At 34.5% G+C, this 16,796-nt stretch overlaps 1 protein-coding gene across 1 annotated transcript in view; it reads left to right on the top strand.

Annotated features, from left to right (window-relative positions):
• LOC117337376 (protein APCDD1-like) overlaps positions 1-11,522 on the top strand; it is a 31,094-nt gene extending 19,572 nt beyond the window's left edge. Inside the window, exons 3-4 of the mRNA XM_033898345.1 lie at positions 2,479-3,079; positions 6,596-11,522. Coding sequence (XP_033754236.1) covers positions 2,479-3,079; positions 6,596-7,381 — 1,387 coding nt within the window. The 3' untranslated portion in view covers positions 7,382-11,522. The remainder of the gene's footprint in view (positions 1-2,478; positions 3,080-6,595) is intronic.
• The last annotated feature ends 5,274 nt before the right edge of the window (positions 11,523-16,796 follow it).

Genomic DNA, 16,796 nt, shown 5'->3' with positions numbered 1-16,796 from the left:
TGATGCATCTATTCTTATATCTTGTCCCGAAAGGTCAGTCCGTCAGGTGAGATATAGAAAGCACTCCATTCCACCACACAGGTATATCTTGGGGAGCTCCCAATTAAGGGTGCTTCGTCGTGTGTGGTCACAATGCTACCAGTAGTTAGTATCACAGCATGGTACTCGTGATTCGTTAAAACGACAGCCGCTGCGCCGAGAGATACATGCATATCTCACTGTTGACTATTGCGGAAACTTTACGGTAAATGTGGTGAGGATGTGATGGCTCAAAATAAAACCCAAAATGGCATGACTACTGTATTGCAAGCACGTTTGATGTTATAACTACTTTTTGCTTCATTTTGATATTTCATACGATATTTTACCGATCCGAAGAGAAATGTATCCAAGCAACCCTTCAATTACTCAATCAACCTTTCGAAAAGTATTCATCTCTTCAGTTTTGCATTTTCTGCGACGTTTATTTGGGTTTTAATCATTAAGAATTGCCTCTGTTGCAAGTTATTTGTTCAAATTACTTGATTTCCAAGTTTTTGCATTCATATGATATGTATCATCCGACTATTCATATAAAGATTTTTAGAAAACTCATCATGAGTTAGGTAAAATAAAAACTCTGAGAAGTCCTGGAGCGTTCATTAGATCTGATAAACATTTAATTATGTTGAATCTTTATTTGTAAAACATTGTAATATAAATGTTTGCTTTTACTTATGTGGTATCCTATTACGAATTTCAATATTTTAACGGTTTAGTTGAAAAAGTTAAATCAACCGTTTAGCCCCAGTCGGCCGGCTGTGTAACTATTCCTCCTAGATAAAATGAGCGAATGACGTGACATATCTATAGGGTAAGTATTCAAATTACAGCTAGTTAAGAAAAGTTAAAGTGTTTATTGTATTGCTAAGAAAACAAATGAGCAAAATATATTTAAGATATGCGGCACAGGAAACGATACGTACGACAATATTAATAAGACCATGGAATAATGACTCTCAAGGGATTGCTTATCAGGCTAATACGTAGGGTCACCAGTTTGGCACCATTTAGAAGAATGACGCTGTCCTGTCTACAAAGGGCAGTCTCACTTATCTAGTCTGCAGGTTAATGGTGGTTTCGCTGACGTTTTGAGTTCAAGTGATTCTGTGATACATGAAATGTTTGAGAATAAGACTTTCTGTCCGCGAGGCCCTAGGAAAACTGGGGTTTCGTTTCTTAATATCCAACTAAGGAGATATTGAAAAGACCAAGATTTGACTTGTCCGCTTTTGCTTTTGCTTCCAGTCTACATGTTATTTTATGTTTTATGTTTTTGTCCGCGCTTTTACGTTTAATTTTATTTTCCTTCGTCAACTTTTAATGAGACAATTGCTCAATCCCAAAATACTCCTCAGTCGCGTGGTTAACTGTGCACTTCGGAGTATTACAGATAAAAGAATGAATGACACGGCCAATACCCAAACTATATACAGAATAGTATATAGCTTATAGCTCCCACAATTTACAGACGTAATGGTTAGAATGCTTAGAAACAGCAGCGCGCACAACAGCAAATAGTACGACATCGATCATAACGAAAGAATCATTTAAATTCAAAATCGATTAAACGAGGGCAAAATATAAACAAAATATAGATTTGCATGGAGACTCATGGAAAAGTACGGGGAGACTAAGACCAGGTGTTCCGTGAGAATAAGCGTCTTCTGCTTCATCGACAACACCCGCCATACAAATGTAGGAAACACTTTCAAATGAGAGTTAAGAGTGGTGCCACTTAGAGTTACAATGATGCCACTAAGAGTTAGAATTGTGGCACTAAGAGTTACAATGGTGCCACTAAGAGTTAGAATTGTGGCACTAAGAGTTACACAATGGTGCCACTAAGAGTTAGAATTGTGGCACTAAGAGTTACACAATGGTGCCACTAAGAGTTAGAATTGTGGCACTAAGAGTTACACAATGGTGCCACTAAGACATTCAATGGTGCAACTAAGAGTTACAATAGTGCCAATTGGCATAACAAGAATAAGTGACGTCTGACTTCATATAAACATATTTTTTAATTTCTTTTCATTGATGTTAGATGAAGAATCGCCAAACACTATATGTTGATATCTTGTTATTACTTGTCAATGTCACGTTATAAGCTATTATGACGTCACCATTATGGTTGCCATGGAGACAGTGATAGTTTCTCTTCAAAAAAATGTTATATCCAAAATATCATGGTGTCATTATTAAATAACTTATTCTAATTTTAACCGATTTCGATTCTTCAAAAGACAGCAAAAGAGAAAAGCATTGTGCCGTTTTTCTACTTTTTTTTTCAATCGTTATAAATGACTGGTTTTGCAGACAATGTATAAAATGTTGTTAACTAGTTCAATGCTTAAATATTTGCATAAATATACGTGAGGTCCTAAAGTTATTTCGCATCTTATTTTAAATGTGTATTTTGTTCTTTTGTTCTTTCAGATGTGAAATACGTCCAGGTCCCGAGTTTTTATTAAGAAAATATCGCTTTAAACGCGGAAAATTCCAACTTCATCAATACTACTATTCCGGTCCAGACTGTTCGGAACCTCTCTACGGTGTCAAAGCTCAGGGTACAATCAAACTACTTCGGCCATCTTGGATCGTACCTGGCGGTATGGAAGCTAAATATAGATTACACAATGTGTCCATAATTCCGTTCCAGGAACGTATTGCAAAGGAATTTCGTTGGAAAGTACGGGAACAATGTCCCGAGGTAAAAAGTCACACGTGGAAACCATACCGAAGTTATCAAATAATGAATTTCCCGCCATACAAGAAATTCAGACTTTATAAACATAGAAATGTGGATTACGATTGTACACATCTGTTTAATCTTACATTTCACGAACTCCAACTTCTTAGAGTGGAAATCCACCGTCAGAGTGGAAGAGTGGATAAGTATAAAATGAGTTCCTACCATTCTCGTTATTCCAAAAGTTTTGAGGAGGTGAGTTTATTCCTGGGAGATATCCATACGGACAGAAAACAGCGCCAAACATACAGGCCTTCAAGTTACCAGACAGCACTCCGGAACGCTAAGGTAGCATTTTATACTTACTGATAAACTGTACCCCGACCATTTAAAGTGTAAATCATCTCTGAAATGTTGTCAAAGTCATTCAATCCTACATAAAACAAACCTTTTCATTGGCTAAATAAGACCATTGCATAACATATATGTAAGCATTGCATAGCTGTTTTCAACGTTGCTTTTGGTTGACTAGAAGTTCCTGGAAGAAAAAGTCCCTTATTGAGAGTAAAATAAATGGCTTCAGGATAAATAATTTGTGCTGATACATAAATGGTATTTTATCAAATATATAGGTGCTAAATGCTAAAACATTTATTATTTCTACCAATGTTTGGACCGATACATAAACAAATCTTAAATGTATAAAATAAACCACCGAAACTTAAAGAAAAGTCATATCCATTGACCGATACTTGATGCGTTTCAATATGTAAAATATATTTCATACCTGAAATTAAAAAAAGAGAAAAGATTATTACAAATTTCAATCTTGATTTGACCAGGGTTGTCATCTCCAATGATTACACAATAACCCTATACAATTCCTTCAATTAAGATGTCACATAATAGAAAGTGTTGTTACCCATTTCCTCTCAATAGAACGATATACTCTCAACATACTGTCAGACTAAAGTTCAACGAACATTGTGTATCTTTAGAAACTTCAGTCTTTACTATGGTCTTCATTACTGAAAAAAATCCTTAATATAAGTCGTTCTCTTACTTCCATCGTTACTTGCAAAACGAAATCCATAAGATATTAAGGGGATTTTTTTGTACAACTTATCAAGACCAGTGTCAGTTCTCCTACAATTGTAGATTTCGTTCTTGGGAGCTATTTTTTGTAACGATAAACTGAAATAGTTTTCTTATGTTACTCCGCGATATATTTATTTCTGAACAAATAACTGGGTGAGGTTATCACAGCCGTTTCATGTTCGTTCAAAGACAAGCACGCGAAAATGCTTCCCTATATACATGTACATAACCCACACACTCGCTAGAGATACATGCGTACGATTCTATCAGGCGATAATTGAATGAATTTATGTGTTACATAAGTATCAAATCCAGATACGGTTTTCGAGAACACGTGGTTGATCTAAATATAGAAAATATTTATCAGATTTAGGTTTAGCTTTAAAATCTAAAGCGGAGATTAAGGACCTCTGTACAGCGATAGTTTTATACACTATCCTAATTTTATGTTACATGTATATATCCTATCTATCTATAATCTGTATATAATATTTATATATTAAATACGGATCCTTTATCTTATATAAATCTATTTGGCGTACTTTTATATGAAATAAACAACTCTGTTACACATTTTACAGTAACCATTGTATAGCAAATTGAAATATTCTCAAGTTCATATAACTCCCCAGTATCGTATTTCATATCAACTTAATCCTGTGGTAATTTTTTTTACTATTTATAGATATATTTTAGATCACAGCAGCATTAGTATTTCGTACTTTTATCAAATATTAATTGTTTTCATCGTTTAGTGAATTTGACAGTTTTACATCGCATTTTGTATCAAATACTGGCAATGTAATCATTTTAGTGGTGATATCATTTTAACGGTTTTCGCGTCGAGAAACGCCTAGCTAATTTATTATTACGCTATCCTTATCTAAACCTTCTTTACATTTTTTTTTCAAGTCAAGAACTAATTTATCATTGCTGACTGTTCTGTGTAAATTCGGTTAAGCGCTTATAAAGTTGGAATTTTACATCATATGTAGTTTATTTATATCACGTTGCAAAATCATACTTTTATATTATATCTCCAGACAACGTTGCGACTTTAATATTTATCTTTTGAAATATATCTAGATACATATCGCATTGTAACCAATGTATAAGACCTCACAAATGAAATTGTAAGAAGATAACATCGTTATCCACATCAAGATAACGGAAATGTATGATAGGGAAACTGTCATTGTGCAGCGTGAACATCGGAGAATCCGAGAGGCTAATTAACCCGCATGTTGTTGTTCATACCGCACCTATCAGGGGAAGGTAAACAACTTTGTTGGGGGTAATACCACCTGTGAAAATACCGCATGATATATGTAGATACAATGGACAGTAGATACACACCAACATCAGTACACGTGTGTTTAGACAGTGTAGCGGTCAGTCAGTGCATGTTGTAGGAAGAAAGCACAACATCTACTGGCGAAAGTTAACAGATTCTTTGCCCCTACCTACGACTACAAATCTTCCTCGTTTAGAAAATCACAAAATGCATTCTGTCGCAATGCCCCACAACAACAACTACACACAACTCCCACGCCATCCTCTTCAAATAACAATGAAATCAGAACTTGCTGTTCTGTCCTTACATTCAGATGTAAAATACTAGCTAGCTCTTAGTCATTATAATCTGAAAAGTTGATATCTCGCGCTGCCGTGTCTAAATTATGACATTTCAATGTAACGAAACTGTTAAGTGGTCTTCGCATGGTTTTCGATAATCCGTTGATCCGCTTAACCCTCCATATGTTTATCCATTCAAACTGAGGTTTCGTTAAGACATAAAACCAAACAGAATATTTACAAACAACGAGGACAATAGAATTCTGCAGTTTGAATTTCTATTGTCTACAAAATTAAATATCAACCATAACCAGCATGATTCAAGCCTAAAATTGTCTGGTAAGAAACTATTTTACGAGGACGGAACCAAATATGAGTACAGAACCAAATATTATATATAGGCGTAAGTTGAGGTCATCTTAAACTTCCTATAAATGTCCAGGGTTTAGCCTTACCGTATTTGTATTGACTTATGACCAATAATATTATTAAACCTAGACGTTTCTTGACCACATAACACCTGAGTCTATTAATGTGAGAAAATTAATTAGTGGAAATGTACATCCGTATCGTACGGGATGCGTCCAATCTTAAGGCCGTAAGATTAGACTGTCTACTGAAAAGATCGCGAGTTGCTTGAAGCGACACCTGTCGGTAACAATTATTTGCTTGAGGCGCCTCCTATCGGTAACAATTAGTCACCGACGACTCGAGCAATATATCCTAATTGTATTTGGCGTGCCACATGTGGAACGCACAATGATCGAATACTGTAGACTGTACACTTCAACGACCTCTAGCGGCAATCGTTATCTATCATAGATTATTAAACATAGTAAGATTGACATAAATTCTGAAATTCATTTTGCATTACAATTTGTTTTAGCAATTAACATTTTTCAGAATTCAATTAAATAGTTTTGAAAGCAAACTGATTATTTTACAGACAGAAACTTAATTCAAACTAACCTATACGGCCACTCAATTCACATGTATGTTGATGTTGTCAAAGTGCACATTATGGTTTTGTCTTTGTTTGCAAAAACATTTATATGTTAAGAGTTTTGATTGGTTTTTAGATGACTAATAGTTCTATTAGTACTTTTCCTTTGTTTAAAGAAAGGTCTTTAACATTATATTTATATGTGCGGTACGCCTAATGTCTAAACTGTTTCTTGTTTTATTTCACAGACAAAGACTTGCAAAATTTGCAATGGGATCGCCAACTCCCACGACTATTACCCACCAAAAATAGATCGACCAACATCATCAAGGTTCCACTTACAAGGAGACTGGGTCAGCACCGGGTGTGAAACGAGGCAATATGGACAATTTTTAACCAGAAAGTTGACATTTCTTCACGACAGGAAATCTTGGCAGGGGCAGTACGATTTCTTCGAGGACCCGTTATGTCGAAAGGGGAGCTTCTCTTTGTCTGTGAAGGGAACATTTGCGGGAGGGAAGGTTTCCAAAGTCATACAAGGGGCAAAAGAGTACAATTTTAGACTTATCAGATTGAAAATCACACCCCAAAACAAGCAGATGGTGAATACATTACGGTTGTATGACGGACATTGTGGTGTGCGCAATGCTTGGAAAATAAACGAACAACAGGACGTAACTAGCACAGGCGGATGTGACGTACTTGGAATCATATTACCAAACGTAGAATTCGAGATATTACGAATGGTTGTTTCGGAACGGCAAAGCCTTCTCTACGTGGGGCAATGGACTATGAATAATATTGCGCTTCGGAATAAAGACTCGCGGCCTACCTCATTCCAGCAACCTCTTGTGCGATGTTCAGACTCGGTTTCTAAGGTTACCTCAAACAGAATAGAGGTTTTGCTGTCAGACAACAAACAATTTCCAGTGTTTGCCAAATTTGAGGCCGCACCTAAAGGAAACGGAGCTTTAAAATGTGGAATGTCATTCTGGACTGTTTTCATCTTTGTTATGTGTGTGGTTGTGGCGTAACTGTGCCAGAAATTACTATCGAATGCATGATTTAACAAGCAATACGTTTTCATTTATCATTTGAACTCTTCATCTTATTGTGATCTGCGCAGAATACACGAGTTAAGTAGAATTATCACGTTGATATTATGTAGCGGAAATAAGACTCAACTTTGAACGTTGTAAAAGAGTTAGGCGGCGACTGCATATATGTTTTTTGCTAATAACCGATATTTTGAAAACTACCTTGATGATAATATCCATAACACCAAGCAATATATGTGATTCTGCTTTAGAAAAAATGCATATGCTCAACTGTGTTAAAACGCTAAGACTACTTCCAGTACATTAGCCTAGAAGGAAGTTGTTCTTCAAAGCAAATGGGCAAGACATTTCCTATTGGAAAATCAACATTCGGCACTATCTTGTTTACATGAACACTAGATCCTGCATTATGTGTGAACAATCGGTGACAACTGAGATTGGTGAAGCAGTTGTATTTATATGTACTTACTGACAATCATTTTACCAAAGGCTGCATACCTCCTTAACCTCAAAAATGTTGATCATTTTTCAAACCTCGTAGAAACAAAACAAAGCAAAGATATTGTTCTACAAATTTGAAGCCTAATTCGAGCGTATATCACCAAAACTGACGTTGTTAACATAATATGTCAAACATATGGAAAGTTGGTCATTAATTAAATTACTATGACATTACAAATTTAATGTACTGATATAAACACTTTTTGTTTGTGGAAACGATATATTTAAAGTCATTAGTTCATTAATGTATGTGTATAAAGTATTTTCCACTTAATGTGAAATCATCCCTCATAATTTCATGTCATTTTAGAAGGATCGCCAAAATATTTATTAACGTTTCTTTATGTAGATATTCATAATAACTGACTGTGAGACGAATATTCCTAAAATATGTGTCCTTTTAATGTACAAACATTTGTCTTTCTGCATATGTATATGTAAAAACAAGACAACAACTGGTTCCTCTTAAACTTAATGGCACACGAACGTTCTGATAAATATTTCAGAGAGTATAATGATATTAATACTTAATTCATTGTCAATCATTTCATGTTTGTTTGGGTTTTTTTCACGTTAGCGATGGAGGAAGCTTATTTGTTCATAAACTCCCCTGTGAATATTTCATTTATTTCAGATATAACTGATATTTAATCTGAAACATTATCTTTTCAATTCATGTCGTCTAGTCTTAAGTTTACGCGAAAGTAAAAGGAAGTATTGCATATAAAACAATTCAATATCGTACTGTAAATCCATTTCTATAGTCAGCCAGTTTATTGAAAGGTCGACAGACCCCATTGACAGACCCCATTGACAGACCCATTGACAGACCCCATTGACAGACCCCATTGACAGTTGCAGGTCCCGGTTAACAAATGCTAAATAACACTTCTTTAACTCATTTCCATCTTATTCCGACGGGTGTAACGTGTCGGACTATCAAATATTTGAAATATACGTATAAAGGTGTATAATTTAAACTCAAAAGGAAAAAATGATTATAGATTTGAAAATCTTTTTGGGCGAAAATACCCGGTTTCATCAATCTAATCTAAAAACGAAACGGTGTATTCTGCATACCTATCAAAAAAACAGGTGAAAGTTGTATTTTTATCTCCAAACTAATATAAAAGCCTGGTCAGATTAAGTTGATATTCACCCTTTTAAGATTGAAGAAGAAATAAATGAATATCTAACACTAAACGGAAAATATCGAATATTTTTATAATACCGCTAAATTGATATCTTATAGCATGTGTGATTTCCAGGTCGTTATTTCGTTAATTTTTTTCGTAACTTAAATTTCATGGTTTCAGTTAAATAGTAATCATTGAACATTTCATGGGTTGTCGAAGCGGTATTCTAACGAGGCAAGGCTTTTGCTATATATTCATTCACCCCTATTTCTTATACGACGGTTAATGTCACCACTTACTTTTTATCGTGGTACATTGTCTCTTATCCTTAAACCTGATATATAATTATGTCCATTTCATTAATCAATCCAATCCTCATTACGACGTACCATGTGTTAACGAGTCTCTTTATTAAGTGTTTAATTGTTTGGGGTTAATTGTAAATTTCACCAAACCTAGTATCGATGTACAATTGTATGTTGTTTTGAAATAGTTGTTGTTTACAATGTCATGTAATATTAACTATTGTGGCGTCAGAAATTGATAAAACGACACATTCTTGCAAATATTAAAGACCTCGAGAATGACACGGAAAAGTGTATTTTAGCAATATTTGAAAAAAAATAACATGTGATAAAAATTACCTTCAATTCGTTTATGTATTAAACCAGATTTACCTTGATCAAATAAAAATAAAAGCTTTTCATCAATCACATTTGATTTAAGGACCTACCGGTATGTAAGATCCTATATCTATATACATTAGTGACAGTTATATGATTGCCCCTATCAATAATGTAAGTACATAACTCAGATATAATTTTTGAGATCATACCAGTGCATCATGCACCGACTCTTATCCTGGCTGTGAAAAACAAGTATATCAAAATTGTTTACTCTGCAACATTAAGAGAGAAAAAATATGGTCAAAGGACGGATGGTATTTTTTCTGGTTGAGATCATTCATATCATATCAAAAATGAAACGTAAATCATGACAATTGCTATTAACTTACATTTAGATATAAGATGTACATTGTTGTAAGAATACATGACGAGACAGTCCAACAATGTATTTAATTTGATATGATATATAGCATTGACAATCACCTGCCTGTTGCATGTCAACCGTCTTTAGGTATGTGACTCCAGCTATCAGTTACCTGGTATTTATGTATTTATTTTTTTCTTCATATTTTTTTTCTTTTGTAAAATTGTTATCAAAGAAAACATCTGATGGCACTTCAGTATCTATCACATATCAAAAGACATTTTAAAAAGACTGCATCTTTTGAAATTGTGACGCCTGTTCAACGAATTAAAAGGAATGTAACTCAAAATATGATACCGATCGGGTAAGCTTCATTTGACAAAGCCACACCTTAAATAACCCATGCTGAAGCCAAATGTTTTCATAACAAGCGATTTGTGTCTGTTGATTAAAGCTCTTATAAATAAAAACCTCTTCACATAAAAATAAGTAATCGACTGACATTTAAGCCCAAAGAAACCCTGAAACACTCCCATAATAGATATTTTGTAACGGAACGGTAGCTATCTCTGACAGATTTAACATATCTTTGAATGCTGCTACGTTTTCTCCCAAATCTTACTATATTATTTAAGCATGGGGGATATTATTATATAACACACCTGACAAGATTAGAAATTACATTTTGATTTGAACATATTATATGTTTAGACATAATTGGATTGGTTGGTTTTTAACAACTTATAAAAGCCCTCTCCACAAATATATATTACAGAGTGTGTGATAGCAACACTGTATACTTATAATGATTAGAAAGAAAGAAAAGCAAAGAAGAATGACAGGAAGAAAGACAGATCTAGAGATCTAAGAGTAAGATAAATGTTGCTACATTAGGATTACTACAAATCAGGGTTCATAAATGATGTACACAATATGTGTCTTTAAATACACTTAATTAAAACTTATTAAAACCTAATGCATGGCACGTTCTAGGTACACATCAAATACACGTCATTTGTCCATTGTTTATCATACTCGCAAGGGAAAGTTCCCATTCTTCATATTGTTCAACAGTTGTTTTTTCTTGATGATATTTCATAATATACATAAATTTTATGTTCATTTTCACATATATCATTTTAATACGAATGTGTGAAGTTAGATATTTACATAAAGTTTTAAATCGGGTATACTACTTCGTTCTTAATACGTCAACTGTGAAAGAATCGCTTGTGTAAATATTGTTATTTCGAAAGTGTAAAATTCTGCTTCCTTTGTCGCCTGATATTGTGACAATAGGGATACCATTGTTTTGTTTTTAATGTGCGTATGTATATATTTGATTTCTGTTGATATGTTCTTGAAAATGTCAGGCATTTATAATGGCAGGGAGCAATACGAAAAATATAATATCTTCCATGTTCATATCATTTTCTTGTTTCAGTCAATAAATTGAAAAATAAAGAATATTTAGAAATCACTAACTTTGACTGAATATCTGTTTTTATTGTACGTTGTCTTGTGATGTCTTATGACCCTTGCTGTTAATAGGACGTTAAAGAAAATAAACCAAACCAAACCAAACTTATGAAATTTATTCTGCATTTCATTCCTATCATTTGTCAAAATTTTGATTTTGCACATAAATACACTAGGTAAATACTGTCGTTTGATCATATGAGAACGAATGTCAAAGGAGACACCCGCGTAAAAAAAACGTTTAAGGATAGAGTCGACAGGGAAGTAATGGAAAATATCTCAAATATAATGCAATTTAGATGAATCAAGTTCGGTATGTTAATTGTCATCCCTTAAGGTGACACATTGCCAAATGTCCTGATACCGCATGGGGCTCACATTTGTCCCACTGTTTTTGTTTTTATTTTCAGTACTTTCCGCGATGTTATAAATAGAAGAAAAAAATGTCTTGGAAGATAAAACTAAAGTGAAGCTTATATTAGGTTTTAATCATCTCAGGGAAAAACACATCTTAATTGTTTCAAAAAATGTGACTAATGCAATAAAACCTCTGTAGAATTTGAAGAACCGGCGTCACTTGGCTTCGTGGTGACATTAAACCATTAAAAAGAATTATGTGGAAAAAATATGATTGAATACATTAAGTGTTTTGTTTCATTTCGATGTCTGACATGATTTAAGCTATTTGTCACGTTTATGTTGTTTCCCCGTCAAGTTTCCGTCATGGTTACCTATCAGATATAAGACATCACTTTTAATGTTTCTAACAAAATGAATTATGGTATTTGACCTCGGAGAAGTTCTTACTGATACGACTTTGTACCATGGTATTTAAAATACTTGTCTGTTTCAAACTACACAGGATTTTGTGCTGACAACAACCTTATGTAATGCGATATCAAGAAATCTTTAGCCTTATTAAAACTACATTTGCTTACCACATATACGGTAATCTTTGCATTCTGGTTTAAGTTAAACTAAAATGTCAAACTTGACCTTAAGACTAATGCTCTCTGCGGAAATGGCCCTGGACAGAATTTTACATATAAAATAATTCAAGGAACTTGTTAGCTTTGTTGTTCGATATAGTAACAGAACTGAAATTAATTTCGTTCACATTTTAAATTCCTTATTGTAAAATTAATTTCAGAATATCAAACAATTCAGTAAAAAATATATTGAAAATATGCCAATGACATAAAACAGTGTAATAAGCCTTTACTCTCAAAATGATAATTGCGAAGTATTAAGCTTCACAACAGATCTGTATATGCCAAGTATGATGTACGGGGCGGCCGAGGTGCAAGGGCATAGCAAAACGCGTGTGTACGAAGCTAACACGGCATGGACCCGGCCCGCCTCCTACCCCGCCCTTAGTCACGCCTGGCTCGGCTATAACACCCGGACAGACCCGGATTGCTCGGCGTCAGGCGATCGTATCTGCACCAGTTGACGCCTTGGGAAAACACAGATAATTTGCTGGTTAGATTAATTAAACATGTGTAAGTAATAAAAGCTGGAATAAGTTCATCTTTTTAATTATTATTTATGTTAAATAGGAAACCATTTTCCTTTTTGATACTCGTATATTTGTGTGTTATTTTTACATTTCATGAATGAATGAATACATTTGTTTATTTACCTTTTCGTTGCATATATTTAAAGAAATGTATTTGTGAATGATTCATATATAAAAACAAGTGTAATTAATAATAAGATACGGTATTTAACAGATAAGATAGGTGTAAAATATCTTTACAATGTCAATATGACTCTGAAAGATAAATTCCTTATCTAAAACTTTCTATTAAATATATAGCAAACCAAAAGATAACCAGCATAAGAGGACGGCATCATGGATTTCCAGTATAAACCGGAAGTATTACCAGGAGCTACAAACAGGTGAACCGTTTGTAGCAACTTGTTTTAGGGAACTAACAATGCTTTCTGTGGTTTGATGTAATGATACCTGCGATACTGTAACAAAGAGGTTACAAAAATGCCCTCGTCAATACGATATCAACGTTAATATCTACGATCAAAGTCGGCTTGCCGTAGAAAACGCACCTGCCCATACCCCTCTTTGTCCTATGGACAATTGGGATGATATTGCATTTCTTGGCTCAAGGTCATCAGTTTAAATATCTTTTAGTCAATAGGAAACGGTGATATTTTCGCGGTAACCTTAATTTGGTAATTTTCACGCTGAAAGCATTGCAAAAGGACACGATTGCGCTTATTCATTTCCAGTACATGGTTTTCTACGGTTAATAATATGCATGCATACATAAATCATAAATAAAGAACCCCGTCTCAATGTCATGAACTTGCAATATTTTTCACATTTCTTACATAGATTTTAACTGCAATCTCGCTAGATAACACGAAATCATTTCAATAGCCACGAAAAGGCTTCCGCTTTTTCGAAGTAAATCAGCGCATGAATTGCGAACGCGTTTTGGAGACACTCGGCGATTGCTCTTATACCATAGCACTAAAACTTTGTAACAAGTGTGAAGTCATTTATAAAACTTAATAAAACAGTTTTGCGATTGTTGATAACGCCAACCTGTCTACTCACGGTCAGTTTGAATTGCAAACTCATGAATATTTCAACACGCGAAATTACACACTTCAAAAGAATTCGCCATAGATTTAATAGAAAATACAACTACTCAAAAAGCATGCGGTACTTTGAACTGATTATTATAATACTGTTGAAATATTTCGCTGCAAAATTTAAAAATTGAAGTTGTGCTTCCGATTACATTGCACACTGGGCAGAAAGTATATGGTAATTTGATGTTAAACAGTGTGTAATTTTTGCTAAAAGCTAGAAAAAAAATCTTAAATCATTGCGAATATAAACTATGGATTTACACTACAGTTCTGAAGCCATGATGGGTAATATAAAATAAAAAGCACAAATCCAAGATGCAGCAACTCAAAAATAAACACCACATGGCACTATGGTTTATTTAATCATAAAAAATCGCGAGGTATATGTTTGTATATCAAAACAATATCTTTTAATACATTGTGTAATGATTGTCTGATTTATGTTAATTCAAAGAATGCGGCTTCGCAATATGTTGTTTATCCCATTATATATTACATTAAAAACATGCGTTATAACCCTTTGCAAGTATGATCCAGAATTAAAAGGGATCACATTATCTCGTCTTTGCATCAGCAGAAAGAGGTTGTCTGTGATCATCAAAAGGTTTCACGAAATTTTGCAATTTATATTATTAATTTGAACAGGGAACACATGTTTGCTTTGAAATGCTGACGCATTGTTGTGTACAAGGGCAAATACACACGATTAGTTTTAGTCAATCTTTCAATTATCTGCTTCTTTTGATCTTTTTATTCGTGCTGCACTCGACGCCAAATGTTGACGTTATACATTTAAAATTATGCGATAAGAGAGAAAAAATATAGTTTAAAACGCATTCCTTATATCAAATTATAAAAATAGTTTGACAACTTTACAGAAAATCGTGTGCTCACACCCACATATCCTTCTTGGCGCCCCTGTACCATGTAAAAATCTAGGGTCTGGCGTGAGCAATGTCCGCTATCAAACGTTACTAAGCCAATATAGTATTGAAATATCAGTCTTATAGTTTTATATCAAAATACTGTATACTGAAACACGACGTATATAAAGGATATATAAACTTGATGAAATCAGCATAAATATAATAGATAATATATCTAATAGAATAGTGAGATTGTATTGTTTAATCTTCACCTTTGTCATTGGTTTTTACCGAACACTGACCTTTATACGATATGCAAGGACGTTCACTTGTAATAGGGGCCTCGGTGGTCGAGTGGTTCAAGTATCCACCTCTAAGTCGCGAGTTCGAAACCTACGTGGGGCAGTTGCCTGGTACTGATTGTAGGCCGGTGGTTTTTTTCCGGGTACTCCGGCTTTTCTCCACTTCCAATACCTGGCGCGTCGTTAAATGACCCTGGCTATGAATAGGACGTTAAACAAAATTTTTAAAAAGTCATCCAAAAACTTTAATGTCATACTCAATGTGTCCATGTTTAACCTTAGTTATCATAATTGAACAATGACTCACAAGGAATGCGAATGTAACAAGATCAAAACAGTTAAAAATAAAAATATATTATAAAAGCAACAACAACAAATCAACAAAAAACTAAGAAACAAACAGCCACCTGCAGGTGTCCATTATCAACACAAGTTGGATGTCTGGTACTGCTAATCGGCACCATATGGTTGGTAAGACGCGTCTTATGGTGGGGAATTAATGGTTTATCTCTTTGTGTTCTGCTGTTGTTGTGCATCCTGATGTCGCATTCTCTATTGTTTTTATCTTATGCACATTAGACTGAACTTTAACGTTTACCTCCACAATGACCTGAAGGTGTCGTAGAATGACCAGATTTGTTGATGTAACGCTGTCGTTTACCTCCTCAGTGACCTGAAGGTGTCGTAGAATGAACAGATATGGTGGTGTCACGCTGTCGTTTCCAGGTATGACATTTCAGTGTGATGACACTGTAAAAATTAAAAATATGACGTTAAACAATACTTAATACAACTTTACTTATCATTTGTTCAATAAAACAGTTATATTATTAATTTTTTATAACGCAAACATCCTACTCAAACAAGTATAAAATGCACACAACGCCGGGGAAAATAAAGCATTAACTACAGAACCCGGAAGGAATTTTAGGTATTTTATATGTGTGTTTACTTTCATTTTTGAGTAGACTGGCCACCGACCCTTAAGTCTTTTTATTTGTTTGTTTGTTTGTTTGTTGTTGTTGTTTGTTTGTTGTTTTTTTACAGAACTGTCAAGATATCTTTTAATGCAAGATTATCTCCGCCAAGTGTTATTTATAGATATCGTAGCTGCCAAAATTATTAAACTTAATTCTGTTTGATTATATTGACATCCTATAGAAAAGGGGCCGGTCTAAGATTTAAGTTGAAATCTACAGCACAGTAACTTTTTTATGTCCCCGTCCTCTCAACGCCTAGGGGCCGCGGTGGCCGAGTGGTTAAGGTGTCCCGACACTTTAACACTAGCCCTCCACCTCTGGGTTGCGAGTTCGAAACGTACGTGGGGCAATTGCCAGGTACTGACCGTAGGCAGGTGGTTTTTCTCCGGGTACTCCGGCTTTCCTCCACCTCCAAAACCTGACACGTCCTTAAATGACCCTGGCTGTTAATAGGACGTTAAACAAAAACAAACCAAACCTCCTTGCCTAATAAAAAGCGACGGTACTAGTACAACAAT

The sequence above is a fragment of the Pecten maximus genome, chromosome 11 (genome assembly GCF_902652985.1).
Source record: "Pecten maximus chromosome 11, xPecMax1.1, whole genome shotgun sequence".
NCBI lineage: Eukaryota > Metazoa > Mollusca > Bivalvia > Pectinida > Pectinidae > Pecten > Pecten maximus.
Note: the sequence above shows the minus strand (reverse complement) of the source record. Positions and strands in the feature narration are given on the sequence as shown.